Source organism: Culex quinquefasciatus, chromosome 2 (assembly GCF_015732765.1).
Source record: "Culex quinquefasciatus strain JHB chromosome 2, VPISU_Cqui_1.0_pri_paternal, whole genome shotgun sequence".
In the NCBI taxonomy this organism is placed as follows: Eukaryota; Metazoa; Arthropoda; class Insecta; order Diptera; family Culicidae; genus Culex; species Culex quinquefasciatus.
In genome coordinates, this window is record NC_051862.1 from 161995207 (window position 1) to 162011489 (window position 16283).

Consider the following 16283-nt stretch of genomic DNA (forward strand, 5'->3'; position numbering starts at 1 on the left):
AATTTAACTGGTTTTGGATTGGTTTGAAGAAATGTGTCCGAAAAATCCCTTTGCTTTTTTCAAAGTTTCTCATAACAAAAATGAATGTGTTGCTTTTCACAACACATTTTCCCTTCACCTCGGAGTAAATTTATATCTCAAGCAGAAACTACATCAATAAAGAAATAATATTGAAACTTAAAAACGTTTAATTTTCCAATATTAAATTTTCTTTTCTACAGTTTAGATCAATATGACAATATGACAATTTTTTTAAATTTTGGTGTCAAATTTTTCACAATTCTGTATGATCAATATCAAGATCCTTATACAAATCTTGCCCGGTAACTGGGCTGAGAACCAAATGCTGAACGAAAAAATACGAGGGGATCACCGATGCATAACATTTTCTCTATAAATTAATTTGTTTTAAGGGCTCACCTTTCAACTTTCCTTCAATTTGATATTAAATATCATAAATGCTTTAAAAATAGATCTTTTATTTGTTAAACTTGCCTTTTGCATCCTCTGACCCTTCGATCAATTCAGTTTGTTCTTGAGCAATGCTCTGAGATTTCGGTCATTTGATTTTTTTTGTATTTTAATCCGGCTGAAACTTTTTTGGTGCCTTCGGTATGGCCAAAGAAGCCATTTGGCATCATTAGTTTGTCCATATAATTTTCCATAAAAATTCAGTATCTGTCCATACAAAAATTATGTACGAAAATTCAATAATCTGTATATTTTGATGGAATTTTTTGATCGATTTGGTGTCTTCGACAAAGTTTTAGGCATGGATGAGGACTGTAGTGAAAAAAAATTTACAAGTAAAAAAAATGTTTTTTAATTTCACTTTTTGTAACAAAAACTTGATTAGCATAGCATAGCATTGGTGTCTACCCGTAGCTGCTACTTCGTTATTGACCAGGACCCCCAAACATTGCTCCGTGGACCACAGATGAAAAGTAGGAACCAATCATCACCCCTTCGCAATTTTCAAAGGTCCCTATCGTGCTGATCAATACCGACGCCGGCCACGACCAGTGGTAAGACACGGGGAAGTGGATGGGAATGTTAGTCCGATACTTGAGTGATGGGACCGCCAAATCGACTGCGTCTCCGACAAAGTATCACATGAGTTTTGAGGGGTTAGTAAGATGGGTATGAGGTCAGGATTCACCGTGGTAGGTGATGCGACCATAAGCAATTTGTTTATCGGTTGAAATTTTAAAAATCTTAGGCAGCCGGCTGCGGAAAGATAGCTATCTAGGGATTTAAATATAGTATTAATTCGACCGCGATTCTCCAGAAATTCTCCGTCGGCGTGCCTTCCGATCAACGGTGATGTAGGAAGGGCTTCATTCATTAAAATTATTTTATATCATAAGCCTTAAAACATATCCGTCGACGTGCCTTCCGATCCTCGATGATATGGAAAGGACTTAATCCGGCAATACGACTTGCTTGTCTCAAAAACAAAAATCGGATCGTTTCTATCGAAAACTATATAAAGAGAACAAAAATAAAATTCATCGGCCAACGAACGCGCGAACAAAAAATAAATGAAAAAAGAAGAAGAAGAAATCCAATCACCCAATGTACACAAATAGCGACACAAAAGAGACGGAAAAAAACGAAAAAAAACAGGACTGCGCGTCCACACAGGCACCGCACTACACTTTTTGTAACAAAAACTTGATTTGCAAAAAACTTTTTTTTTCTATTTTTTGATATGTTTTAGAGGACATCGAATGCCAACTTTTCAGAAATTTCCAGGTTGTGCAAAAAATCTTTGACCGAGTTATGAATTTTTGAATCAATGCTGATTTTTTTCAAAAAATCGAAATATTGGTCGCAAAAATTTGTCAACTTCATTTTTTTGGGTGTTTTTGAAACCGCTTTGAGTCAGGGCTATTCAAAACACACAAAAAAATGTTTATAGGACCTTTAAAAAAAGCTCTAAAAATGTTGAATCGAAATTTAGCCTGATAATCCCTGAATTGATGCAGATTACATGACAAATCCGGCCAAATATAAACCGACTCTGGTAGGTCTACTTTCACAAGGTTATTAGGAACCACTTCCAAGAAACTAAGCATTTGTATATCATGGGCTCTGTCGTTGTTGTGTTTCTGTCTAGTTGTTATGTTTCAATTGTAACCGTAAGCATCTCAAACGGTTAATTCGTTCCAAAAATTTTGGCTTCAACGATGACCGGTGTCTTAACCTGGTCGAAGGAAAAGGAAAGCGCAAAAACGAAGACTTGACCGAGCGAAAGTGGCAGCAACAGGCAACAGAAAGAGCGAAATACCTACCTATGAAATCGAAGCAACACTTTGATAAAATGAGGAGCTCAGCTCGTTGTGAGGCATTGTTCTTCATTAAAAGCTGGAGAAATCGAACGTCAAGCATGAAACTAGCGGTCTCCAATGCGTCACTGCCATAGGAAGAGAGAGACAAAATCGAGAGAAAGAGAAAGAGCACGTTGTCTCGTTCGGGTGGCTGCTTGAGTGGTGCTCATTTTTCGTTCGTTTCGTCTTCGTGTTTACGTTCATCGACCTTCCTATTTGCCAAGACCCACCAAAGAAACTTGGCGTAAATCAGCAACTAAATTTAAGCAAAAAGCAACTAAATTAATGTAAAAATGGCAACTCCCAAACTGCAAGGATGGGAAAAATAGAACCCTAGAAGAAAGTATTTTTAACGCAAGAATTTCAAGGGCAAGACAAACAATAGAAAGATCTTTTGGAATTCTAGTTTCAGTGTCTACCCTTATATTCAGCTTTTGAACGAAAATAAAAAACGCGGCTAACCGATGCGAATGTGAAAAAAAATGTTAGAATGAACGCGAGAACACCACAAACAGCTCACTCGTGCAATTCTTGCCAAGTCAGAGGCGCGACATCGAGGAACTCTAGTTAGTCAACAATATCGCGAGATGATTCTCGAATCCTTTGCCCGAAAGTGAAAATGGAAGGAAATGTGGAGAGCAGTTCGTCGGGAGCAAACACGTTGCTCCGAAAGGTTTGTTTTAAACTAACCAAACGGGAGACATTGTTCTTCATGAAGGCGTGGAGAATCCGTACGCATGCCTAGAAATAAATGCACACAACCAAGTGCTGGCAGCACGAAACAACCGCGATCGTGGAAGACCCGAGGAAATCTAAATCCGAAGCCGTTGCGCTATCAGCAGTGCCACTCATCGAAAATGCTCAGAAAATCAGACAAGCTATGTTGCTGAAGAACGTATAGACTTGGTGGTGGCGTTCACTAGTAGAGAGGTCCGCTTTGAGTAGTGATTATATCTCCCAATGCACGTTGAGCCAATTAGCTCATCGCCCTAGAACGCAGAAAAATTTTTGTTACAGGTCTGTTTGCTGCGCGATACGACAATGTTAAATTTGGCTACCTACTTGAACTTCACGTCCTTATTAGAGAAGGAGCCGGCAACGCAACAGATTTGAAGAGAGTTGAAGGTGCTTTTGGAATAGGTAGGTGCATAAGGCATTTTTTTCATGTGGGAAAATTACACAATAGAAAAAAACACTGCGGTCTTGTAAAATCAACGGGAACTCAGTTATTTATTAGTTTTCTTATTTCGCGCGAATGATACATTTACAGTGGCCCTCTTGTGATGATTCCCAGCTCGTTTATACATTATCTATCGATTCACTTAGAAAATAAATGCCTCACGCAATTTGTCTCTGTCTTTGTTCCGGTGACACAAAATGATTTCGATAGAGGTTAACTTAGCTTTTATTGTGTCTTTTTTAACCATATTTGATTAAACTGTCTTTTATTAGAATTGTTTTACAAACGCGAATAAATACAAGTCACAATAAATATAAAAATTACACATTCTCTTTTATGCTCTGAACTGTTCATCCCAAGCACTAGTCGATCTACGAAATTGTCCGACACGATTGATTTAGTGGTTAGTTACTTTGGGAATTTGATCTCTTTTATTAATTTTCCTAAAACGTGTTTCAACAAGTCTAATCTAACCGACTATATAAAGTAATATATATGTGTTTGATTTTCTGTTCTCGATCAGCACCATCTCTGTCTCTGCCTCCACTCAACGTGTCAAAGTTCAGCTCGGTCCAAGCCAAATCAGCTGATGGACGACTCGTCAAACTTGAGATCCTTGATGTTAGCACCAGTCTCGTTCAGCACCCGGTTCTTCAGCTGTTCAATTTCCGCCAGCAGCTCCTTCGTCTCCAGATCGAGCGACTCGTTCTCCGATTGGCAAACTTGCCGGTCCTGGTCGACGTCCCACTCGAGCGAGTCCTCCGGCGTTGATATGTGTGAAGAGGACGCGTACGAGCCGGCGTAACTGCGCAGGAGGGCGTTCCAGGACCGCCACCGCCACCGGAGTAGGACTCCCCGTGCTGGAGAGGATGTTCGGGAGTGCGCGGAAGGGCGGTGCGGCGGATAAAGTTGATGCGGTCCTTGCTGCGCTTCAGCGTGGACCACTCCTCGACCTTGAACACCGGGTCCAGCGGGTTGGGGTAGGGCAACGGTTGGGGGTCGTCCCGAGGCTCGGATGAGGTCCTGAAAGAGATGGACATTTTTAGGATAAATTTCAAGTCGTGATGGATGGCTTCTACTCACCACGGTCCTCCCCCCTGATACCCGCTCGCGTAGTCGTTCTCCCACTCCAAGTCCAGCGAGCTGCCCGGCGTGGACGTCATGTCCGTGTTGAGGTCGTGATAGCCATTCCGGCGCGCCGTCCCGTCCTTCGACACCAGCAGCAGCGAGTGGGCGTCGAGGCACTGCAGTTGAATTTCCGATCTGTTGATAAAAGTATGTTTTCTGAAAGCAATTTCAGTATCCAAAATGGACCTTACCCTGATTTCCGACGCTGATTACTACTGTTCCCGCGGTCTATAAAATTATTGTTGTTTTTTGATTTGTTCAGTCTTGAGTACTCCACGTCTTTCCTTTTCCAAAATTTGCTGAAGAGTTTTGGTTTTTCCTGAAAACAAACGAGCGTTAGTGTGAGGAAATCAGTTCAAGTAAATTTCAATAGTTCTACCTTTGCTTTTGATTGCTGTTTTTGCGCTTGTCGCGGCAATGTTCCCTCAACCAGCATCTGTTCGTAAGAAATAGTTTATAGTCAGTTTAATTATAATTTAAAAGATGTTTAAAAGATTGTAACACTTATTTCAAAAATCATGTCAATCAAATCATAATCATTTCCTCGTAATCGTACAATCTTGTCACCATTCGATTCGGCCAAATTGAGTTAATAATGTCACAAAAACCGAAAAAAACTCTATGTCACTGTTCATATGGAAGAAGTTTCAATCTTGTCGTGCTATTTTGACACACCCTGAAAATTGATGTAAGTGCGACAACACGGATTTTAGTCAGAACGCGTATGACACACGACCATGCCAGTATGGGCCATCTCCATACAAACAGGCGGCCAAATTATTTTTTTGCTTTTTAAATGTTTTTTCATACAAATTTGAGTAATTGTATTGAAATGATATACGTCCATTTTTATGACTTTTCATGTTTTTCAATAGTTGATTGTTTATAATAAATAGTCTTTTCATATATTTGCAAGTGCAACAGAGTTGCGTATATATTGTATTGCAAGTTTATATTATCAAATTATAGATAATCTAATACATCCCCACTTTAAGGACACAACCCCTCCCTCCTCTTTCTTTCACACCCCCCCCCCTCCCCTCCTCACCACCAACCAAATTTTGTTAAGCGTAATAAATTCATTTTTAGTCAAATATTTATTTTTTACTGCTGTGTGTTTCTTTTTGTGAGTCCATGCCATATACCTTTTTCTAAGTAAATTTAGCATCAACACTTCCCGTGCTCCTAATCCTTTTTCCTGTCCCGGTGTATGGTGGAGATGGGAGCGGCCGGCAATGGATGGCTTTCATGGTGCTGCCTGTCCTGTTCGGGTAGAATTGGTTTTAATTCCCTTTAATCAATTTCTATGCAACCTGAGCTAGAAAATCATCACACATACATGACGAAATCCAGTCTGCAACCCGCTAAGATCACCATCTCCATGCAAATGCGAATGCGAAGATTGCACGATCACATCAATTCTAGTTTACCGTTTACTTGATCCTCTAACACTTCCATTACAGTGGATTAATTTTTTTATTGATATTAAAGTAATTATGAACAGCTTTTGAGTTTCAAAAGAGTTTACCTATCCTGTTTTGTGATTTTTTGTCTAATTTTTCATGTTTTGATTTAATTTTTTTTCATAACCTAATAGCAATTTGTATGTGGAAACATATTACAAGATTTGGACCCCCTTCCTCTCCTTTTCCTAAACTTTTGCCTTCCTCTCCCTACAGAGGAAAGGCTATAAAATCACCTGAAAAATAAACTCCGAAAATTTGATCTCCTAAACCCCCCAGCCAAAGTGTCAGCATATCAAGTTTTGCTCTCCTTTTTTGTTTATATGGGTTGATATGATATAAAAATTCTACATAGAAACCCATAATATGACCAATAGTGTGTCACTTAAACCAATGTTTCACCTACAGCCAGCTTTTTCAATGTTTCCAAACGTTTTGCATTGCATCAATTTAAAAGCAAAATCTATATTTTTCATTGATTCGGCTATGTGACGTAAGCGCCACGATGAAGAAATATATTTTAAACTAACAACAAAATCACATTTTTTCAAAATTTTGATGAAAATCTCTTTTTCATAAAAAAAAACAAATGAATTAATGTAATATTGTTACCTACAAAATGATGGCATTGGTTTTGGCGCCGAAATTTTTTTAAGATGGATTTTTGAGAGAGATTCGTAAAAATTTCAAGCAAAAAAATCATCGTTCCAACTTAAATATGCTGCCAATGAAAAATGAAGACTTCCTGCACCAATATGAATACAGCACATTATTGGTTGGATTCCTAACTATGATTTAAAGTGAAATACAGGGCAATTTGTGCGCATTTTTCATGGTTTTAGAACAAAATATGATATTCTTTAATGAAAACAGACCATTTTTCAGAAAATTGCAAATCGTGAGTTCTAAACGATTTTGAGAATTTTTCGTTGTATGAAAACTGAAAACATTGTTCCTGACGCAAAAACTATCAAAATCTGGGTGAGCCCGAAAGTTTCCGCCATATCACCTTTTTTTGGGACACACTAATGACTAATGATCGCTATTTCGACACTTTGGCTCAATTCTGAGGGCAGATTTCGATTCAGCTAATTTAGCTCCTTTTGCAACAACACTTCTGATGACACCGAAGCTCCCGAACGGCACCAATTGGTAAACTATTGACATTGATTGACAGGTCCATGAATTAATGCTTTTTCAGCGACCATTGTAAAGAAAAATCTTATCAAATCGAAAATTTAACAAATGTTTCATTTTTAAATTAAAAACTAGACCATTAGCTATTGACATTAGTAAATGGCTGGCTCTTTGGTTGCGACTTTGAAAACTTCAATATTCCTGATCGTTTTTCTTTTATTCGCTGTATTTCAACAACCAGAGGTCCAATATTCAATTTCTAGTGAAGGCGTCATTCATAAAGTATGTCACGCGAAAATCGGCCAAAAACACATATTATTTATTATTTTCAAACTTTTTTAACCTTCTTCTAGTGGAAAATTCTCCAAAGAATCCGAAAATGCATTCCGTTTTCCGATTGAAAATCATGTTCATTGAGAAAATCATGACACTTTGAAAGTTTAAAATAATGACTTTCATCAACATTTTCTTAACTATAGTTAACTAACTTTTTAAACTTGTCAAAATTTTATGAAAAGTTCTTCTTGAGGTACTTTGAACACTTCTCTACCACGGTCAGTATGTTTCTAAACCATTCATTTTGCGGAAAAATCGCAAACCTATCAAAGTCACCCCGGCTATCAAAGTCACCCCGTTTTACGGTATTAAAATATCTTGAAAACTGTTTTTCACAGCTTTGTATCTAATAAGTTCAAACCATTTATAGCAGTTTTCTTATGAACATCCTGCTTTCAAGCCATTTATTTTTATCGAGCAAGTATTTGCAAAATATTGAAGTTCCAGTTGAATAAAAAAAGTGACTGTATAATAATTCATAATGTGATACTTCTTAATAATAGTAAGCAAACAATTTTAGAAACAAGGATTTAATTTAATTGTGTACATTTCGAATTAATATTATGCAATATTAAAAAAAAGCCTAGCATGACGTCACAGTCTCGCAAACCCCCCCTCCCCCCTTCGTCACATCTTGTCACACCTACGGTAACCCCCCTCCCCCCAAGAGCGTACGTACTTTATGGATGACGCCGAATAGGCTACCATATCTCGAAAACGGTGCATCTTATCAAAATATCTGTAAAGCACTTTTCGGATGCCAATTTGATTTTAGATTTAAAACTATTGTCATAAAAAGAATAGTAAAAAAACTAACTTAATCCACCTGTGTGGTTGATGCCTTCCTCACTTTTTACCAACAATGGGTAATATGAGTGGTTTGGACACATATTTCAGCTATTTTTTTAAGTCCAGAAAAATAAGTACACAGATATAACTTAAGTTGTCATAACTCGAGACAGAGTTGCCAGATTTTCTATTATGTGGACTCGTTGGAAAGGTCTCTTGATTACCTAACCAACGATGGGTCGGATGATGGATCCGGACATCTTTTACATACATTTAAGTGAGATCCGGCTTCAAAAAAGTTCATAAATATCACTTAAGTGGTCATAACTCGAGACAGGGTTGCCAGATCTTCAATGTTGTGGACTTGTTGGAAAGGTCTCTCGATTACCTAACCAACGATGGGTCGGATGATGGATCCGGACATCGTTTACATACATTTAAGTGAGATCCGGCTTCAAAAAGGTACATAAATATCACTTAAGTGGTCATAACTCGAGACAGGGTTGCCAGATCTTCTATGTTGTGGACTCGTTGAAAAGGTCTCTCGATTACCTAACCAACGATGGGTCGGATGATGGATCCGGGCATCGTTTACATACATTCAAAAGAGATCCGGCTTCAAAAAAGTTCATAAATATCAATTAAGTGGTCATAACTCAAAACAGGGTTGCCAGATCTTCTATGTTGTGGACTCGTTGAAAAGGTCTCTCGATTACCTAACCAACGATGGATCGGATGATGGATCCGGGCATCGTTTACATACATTTAAAAGAGATCCGGCTTCAAAAAAGTTCATAAATATCAATTAAGTGGTCATAACTCAAAACAGGGTTGCCAGATCTTCTATGTTGTGGACTCGTTGAAAAGGTCTCTCGATTACCAAACCAACGATGGGTCGGATGATGGATCCGGACATCGTTTACATACATTTAAGTGAGATCCGGCTTCAAAAAAGTACATAAATATCACTTAAGTGGTCAGAACTCGAGACAGGGTTGCCAGATCTTCTATGTTGTGGACTCGTTGAAAAGGTCTCTCGATTACCTAACCAACGATGGGTCGGATGATGGATCCGGGCATCGTTTACATACATTTAAGTGAGATCCGGCTTCAAAAAAGTTCATAAATATCACTTAAGTGGTCATAACTCGAGACAGGGTTGCCAGATCTTCAATGTTGTGGACTTGTTGGAAAGGTCTCTCGATTACCTAACCAACGATGGGTCGGATGATGGATCCGGACATCGTTTACATACATTTAAGTGAGATCCGGCTTCAAAAAAGTACATAAATATCACTTAAGTGGTCATAACTCGAGACAGGGTTGCCAGATCTTCTATGTTGTGGACTCGTTGAAAAGGTCTCTCGATTACCTAACCAACGATGGGTCAGATGATGGATCCGGAAATCGTTTACATACATTTAAGTGAGATCCGGATTCAAAAAAGTTCATAAAGATCAATTAAGTGGTCATAACTCGAGACAGGGTTGCCAGATCTTCAATGTTGTGGACTTGTTGGAAAGGTCTCTCGATTACCTAACCAACGATGGGTCGGATGATGGATTCGGACATCGTTTACATACATTTAAGTGAGATCCGGCTTCAAAAAAGTACATAAATATCACTTAAGTGGTCAGAACTCGAGACAGGGTTGCCAGATCTTCTATGTTGTGGACTCGTTGAAAAGGTCTCTCGATTACCTAACCAACGATGGGTCAGATGATGGATCCGGAAATCGTTTACATACATTTAAGTGAGATCCGGATTCAAAAAAGTTCATAAAGATCAATTAAGTGGTCATAACTCGAGACAGGGTTGCCAGATCTTCAATGTTGTGGACTTGTTGGAAAGGTCTCTCGATTACCTAACCAACGATGGGTCGGATGATGGATCCGGGCATCGTTTACATACATTTAAGTGAGATCCGGCTTCAAAAAAGTTCATAAATATCACTTAAGTGGTCATAACTCGAGACAGGGTTGCCAGATCTTCAATGTTGTGGACTTGTTGGAAAGGTCTCTCGATTACCTAACCAACGATGGGTCGGATGATGGATCCGGACATCGTTTACATACATTTAAGTGAGATCCGGCTTCAAAAAAGTACATAAATATCACTTAAGTGGTCATAACTCGAGACAGGGTTGCCAGATCTTCTATGTTGTGGACTCGTTGAAAAGGTCTCTCGATTACCTAACCAACGATGGGTCAGATGATGGATCCGGAAATCGTTTACATACATTTAAGTGAGATCCGGATTCAAAAAAGTTCATAAAGATCAATTAAGTGGTCATAACTCGAGACAGGGTTGCCAGATCTTCAATGTTGTGGACTTGTTGGAAAGGTCTCTCGATTACCTAACCAACGATGGGTCGGATGATGGATCCGGACATCGTTTACATACATTTAAGTGAGATCCGGCTTCAAAAAAGTACATAAATATCACTTAAGTGGTCAGAACTCAAAACAGGGTTGCCAGATCTTCTATGTTGTGGACTCGTTGAAAAGGTCTCTCGATTACCAAACCAACGATGGGTCGGATGATGGATCCGGACATCGTTTACATACATTTAAGTGAGATCCGGCTTCAAAAAAGTACATAAATATCACTTAAGTGGTCAGAACTCGAGACAGGGTTGCCAGATCTTCTATGTTGTGGACTCGTTGAAAAGGTCTCTCGATTACCTAACCAACGATGGATCGGATGATGGATCCGGGCATCGTTTACATACATTTAAAAGAGATCCGGCTTCAAAAAAGTTCATAAATATCAATTAAGTGGTCATAACTCAAAACAGGGTTGCCAGATCTTCTATGTTGTGGACTCGTTGAAAAGGTCTCTCGATTACCAAACCAACGATGGGTCGGATGATGGATCCGGACATCGTTTACATACATTTAAGTGAGATCCGGCTTCAAAAAAGTACATAAATATCACTTAAGTGGTCAGAACTCGAGACAGGGTTGCCAGATCTTCTATGTTGTGGACTCGTTGAAAAGGTCTCTCGATTACCTAACCAACGATGGGTCGGATGATGGATCCGGGCATCGTTTACATACATTTAAGTGAGATCCGGCTTCAAAAAAGTTCATAAATATCACTTAAGTGGTCATAACTCGAGACAGGGTTGCCAGATCTTCAATGTTGTGGACTTGTTGGAAAGGTCTCTCGATTACCTAACCAACGATGGGTCGGATGATGGATCCGGACATCGTTTACATACATTTAAGTGAGATCCGGCTTCAAAAAAGTACATAAATATCACTTAAGTGGTCATAACTCGAGACAGGGTTGCCAGATCTTCTATGTTGTGGACTCGTTGAAAAGGTCTCTCGATTACCTAACCAACGATGGGTCAGATGATGGATCCGGAAATCGTTTACATACATTTAAGTGAGATCCGGATTCAAAAAAGTTCATAAAGATCAATTAAGTGGTCATAACTCGAGACAGGGTTGCCAGATCTTCAATGTTGTGGACTTGTTGGAAAGGTCTCTCGATTACCTAACCAACGATGGGTCGGATGATGGATTCGGACATCGTTTACATACATTTAAGTGAGATCCGGCTTCAAAAAAGTACATAAATATCACTTAAGTGGTCAGAACTCGAGACAGGGTTGCCAGATCTTCTATGTTGTGGACTCGTTGAAAAGGTCTCTCGATTACCTAACCAACGATGGGTCGGATGATGGATCCGGGCATCGTTTACATACATTTAAGTGAGATCCGGCTTCAAAAAAGTTCATAAATATCACTTAAGTGGTCATAACTCGAGACAGGGTTGCCAGATCTTCAATGTTGTGGACTTGTTGGAAAGGTCTCTCGATTACCTAACCAACGATGGGTCGGATGATGGATCCGGACATCGTTTACATACATTTAAGTGAGATCCGGCTTCAAAAAAGTACATAAATATCACTTAAGTGGTCAGAACTCGAGACAGGGTTGCCAGATCTTCTATGTTGTGGACTCGTTTGAAAGGTCTCTCGATTACCTAACCAACGATGGGTCGGATGATGGATCCGGACATCGTTTACATACATTTAAGTGAGATCCGGCTTCAAAAAAGTTCATAAATATCAATTAAGTGGTCATAACTCGAGACAGGGTTGCCAGATCTTCTATGTTGTGGACTCATTGGAAAGGTCTCTCGATTACCAAACCAACGATGGGTCGGATGATGGATCCGGACATCGTTAACATGCATATAAATGAGATCCGGATATATGTGAAAACACATTTTTATACATAACTTTTGAACTACTTATCGAAACTTCAAACAATTCAATAGCGATGTATGCGACCCTAAACCAAGTCGAATGCAACTGGTTTGGTCAAAATCGGTTCAGCCAGTGCTGAGAAAACTCAGTGAGAATTTTGGTCACATACATACATACACACACACATACACACACACATACACACACACATACACACACACAGACATTTGTTCAGTTTTCTATTCTGAGTCGATATGTATACATGAAGGTGGGTCTTTGAGCTTTTAATAAAAAGTTCATTTTTAGAGCAGGATTATAGCCTTACCTCAGTGAGGAAGGCAAAAAGTTGAGTGAATAAATAACATTTATATTTTTTCCAACAAACACATTAATAAAAACCGACTCGAGGGCAAAATGTTTGGGAAAAGTTTTCTGGTTGTTGTCCTCATAAAGATATTTAAAAATTCAAAAATAAAAAAAGGTATTTTGGGAAATAAAAATGCACAAAATTGGCCGATTTCGAAGAGAAATGCTCACTTATGAGTTATTTAAATAAAATAAAATTTGGTATAGCAATTGATTTAAATCGTTAAAAGGTATAAATTACAAACAAATGAATTTTTAGACACTAACTATCGCATTTATTTAGTATGCCAAACTTAAATTGTATTTAACGGTGCACATCAACCAGAGCTTTTGCACCCCGATTTTTGTTACAGATATTTTAGTATCTTCAAAACTACGGGAACTATCGACCTAAATTTGTATTCATCCCCTTAGTTACTATTTCCATAAAGATTTACAACAAAGTTTGTCACATTTTACAATCAAATTATTTCAGGATTGGGTCCGTAAGTTCAACAATTTTAGAATAAGAAGACCTGCCTGTGTGGATCAATCAGACCGCGCACTGGACTCACAATCCAGAGGTCGCCGGTTCGAATCCCGAGGCAGACGCAAAAAATTCTAAGTGTTAATATAGGTATTCGGTGCCCTCTCCCCGTGCCATACCTTCACACTTAGGAGACCCGGGAGGCGGAGTCTTGTCGCAAAAAGAACGATACACGCCTGTGGATCCGTTGACGAAACCGCAAGGTTTAAGAGGGCCACATTATAAGGTGTTACGTCGATTCCGTTCCGTATAAGAAGACAACATTTTCCTTGGTTGCTGTGTACCCTTAAGGCAGTTTGTTTTAGAAAAACATTCAAATCTTGATTCAGAATATATCAATCAAAAGATGGCTTTCTTTGTGTTCTTTTTAGAAGCATTTTACAAATCGTGATTTTTTTTTCATTTCAGTTTACTATTTCTGGACCCTGAATTCAAAACCATGATTGACAGACATTGCCATTGAGGGGCACCTTCTACGGCCTTAATGCTTTTTTAAGGAATCAATAATAAAAGTTACTTAATCCAACTTTGATGCCTACCTCGTATTCTTAAAGTGAATACACTATTCATTTCGAGTGATTTTATAGCCTTTCCTCATTGAGGTGAAGATGGCAAAAACTATACCCGCTTATTGAAAAAAAAAAAAAAACATATGTTTTGTCTATTTAATGTGTTTTATAAGGCTTTCTAGGCCCAGTGAAAAAAATATAATTTAACTCAAAAATGACGAACTCCTCGTCACAGTGTCCTGATGCAAACAATGATCGAGCTGTAGCTGTCACAGCCCTGCGAAGTATGTTGGCTGACATATCGGGCAGCCAGTCAAAAAAACCAGCTAGAAGTCGCCTGACAAAAAACTTTTGCTAGAAAGAGATAGGAAACCTGATGCAAACAAACGTCCAGCTGTCATGTTAACATACTTTGAATGTGTTGGTAAATTTGTGACTAGAAAGCCTTATTGTGGGAAAATGTAATTTTTTGATCAAATGAGACATGCAACGGTCAGCTGAAAAAAACTTTCTGTTTCAATTTTAAACATTTTTAAACATAAATTTTGAATTACCAAAATCTTCTAGAACAAATAAAAACACGTTTAAACTAAACGCTATTCACCCAACCGTGACCAAAAAACCCAAACTCCTTAACCCTCTTTAAAAGTGAACGTCGTCGTTGGCCGATCACAGCCTTGAAAGTGTATACATTAAATTCCGCACTTCGTGTATGACCGAACCGACCAATCACTTTCATTTGCATGCAAAGCTCATTCTCACACATCCCAGGAACTAGAACTTTTCGACGCCATCTAATGATTATTATTATGATTGAATCGCCCTCCCTCTTTCCCTTGGGGAGCAAAAATGCTAATTGTACCTGTTTGCTATACGAGGTGCGTGTACGTACTTCCAACTCAAACCATAAGGACTCACCTCATACTGGCTATCACTGGCGCTGAGCCTGTTTTTTTTGTTAATCCGGTTCCACGATTGAGATTTTTTTTCACGTCCGGTGAACGGCAACAGGATTAACAGCAAACAAAAAAGAGAAGAAAAAGAAGGAAAGAAAGGTAAGGAAAAGTGCCGGAAAAGCGGGTTTTCCGCAACCACAAAGGAAGCAGGGGTTAAAGGGAGGAGGGCGCCCGCAGCACGCAAATGAGTTATCGATTTTGTACTGCTCCGGCTTCCCCTGTGGGCTTCAGGATTGGACCTGCAACCAGGTCCAAAGGGCCGTACCGTGCTTGGTTCTCCTCCGAAAGGCATCCTTTGAGGCAATTTCCCATCGTGACGCAGGACTCGAGCGAGAGGAAGTTCTGGAATTCTCGGGCCAATTGCTTGCTCAGATTGGCCCTTCCTCGCCCATCGGAGGCCGAAATGCCGCGGATTCCCGGCGGGCTTGCGGTGGTCGATTGTGACAAAGATGATTCAGCGCCACCACCTCCAACATCGGCAGCATCGTTGTGGGCGAGAGTGTTTTTCACCGTAAGGATTTTCCGACACGATTTCACGTGGAACTTTTTATGAGATCAACTCGAAATCACTTCCGCGACCACATTGGGTTCCGATTGCCATGCACTGTATTTACAATGTTTCAACTGAGCACTAGTCAAAAATCCAAAGAAAAAAAATCCTGCACTGCAAACCTAAACGTAGAACGTGATATGAATCAATAAATGGGAAAGGTTTCCACCTTGTGACTTGGCGCACCTCCCTGGCAACCAAGCGGCAGTGGTGGCACAGTGGGATAGTTGGGATGGTTAAAAGTCGTCGATCAACGATTATTATTTGTATTTTTGATTTGGCTGGACATTTTAGGGCACTTCTTCTGTAGCTAAATAAGGCATTTTGCATCATTATTGGTTTGCCCATGTGTGTGAATCGGACGAATATCGTTAGTTGAAAATTACAGGCTCATAGGTGACACTTAGAGGAATTTACTTTCGATTTTTTTGTGAAGCTGTATCTCAAAAACTAATAGCCGGATTTTCAGAATTCCAGAGAGAAAATTGTAGGAAACTTTCTTAGCTTTACAACAAATTTGTTTTCAGAGTCGCTTTTTTCCAGGATTTTTTTTAAGCTCAAACAACTTACTAAAAAAAAGAAAATTGTAAAGTTTCATCCGATTTCAAATTCTGTTTTGCTTAAAAAAAATAAATCATTTTTTTTGTCCAGGTTTTTGATATTTTCAAAAAAGCGCTTTTTTCAAAAAATCATATCTCCTCAACCAGATTTGCACCATCACGCAGTATGGGTAAAAAGATGTGTTTTTCAGTTCCTTAAAACATATAAAAAATATGACAGCAATTCGACCA

General features: G+C 39.1%; 1 protein-coding gene across 1 annotated transcript; it reads right to left on the reverse strand.

The window, feature by feature from the left end:
- Window positions 1-3531: 3531 nt before the first annotated feature.
- On the reverse strand, window positions 3532-15704 carry LOC6039578. Its single transcript, XM_038257595.1, is given in 7 exon segments — window positions 3532-4314; window positions 4317-4533; window positions 4594-4773; window positions 4830-4957; window positions 5018-5074; window positions 14905-14932; window positions 15208-15704. Coding segments are annotated over 7 exon segments (879 nt in total). The 5' UTR covers window positions 15255-15704; the 3' UTR covers window positions 3532-4092.
- Between the last annotated feature and the right edge of the window lie 579 nt (window positions 15705-16283).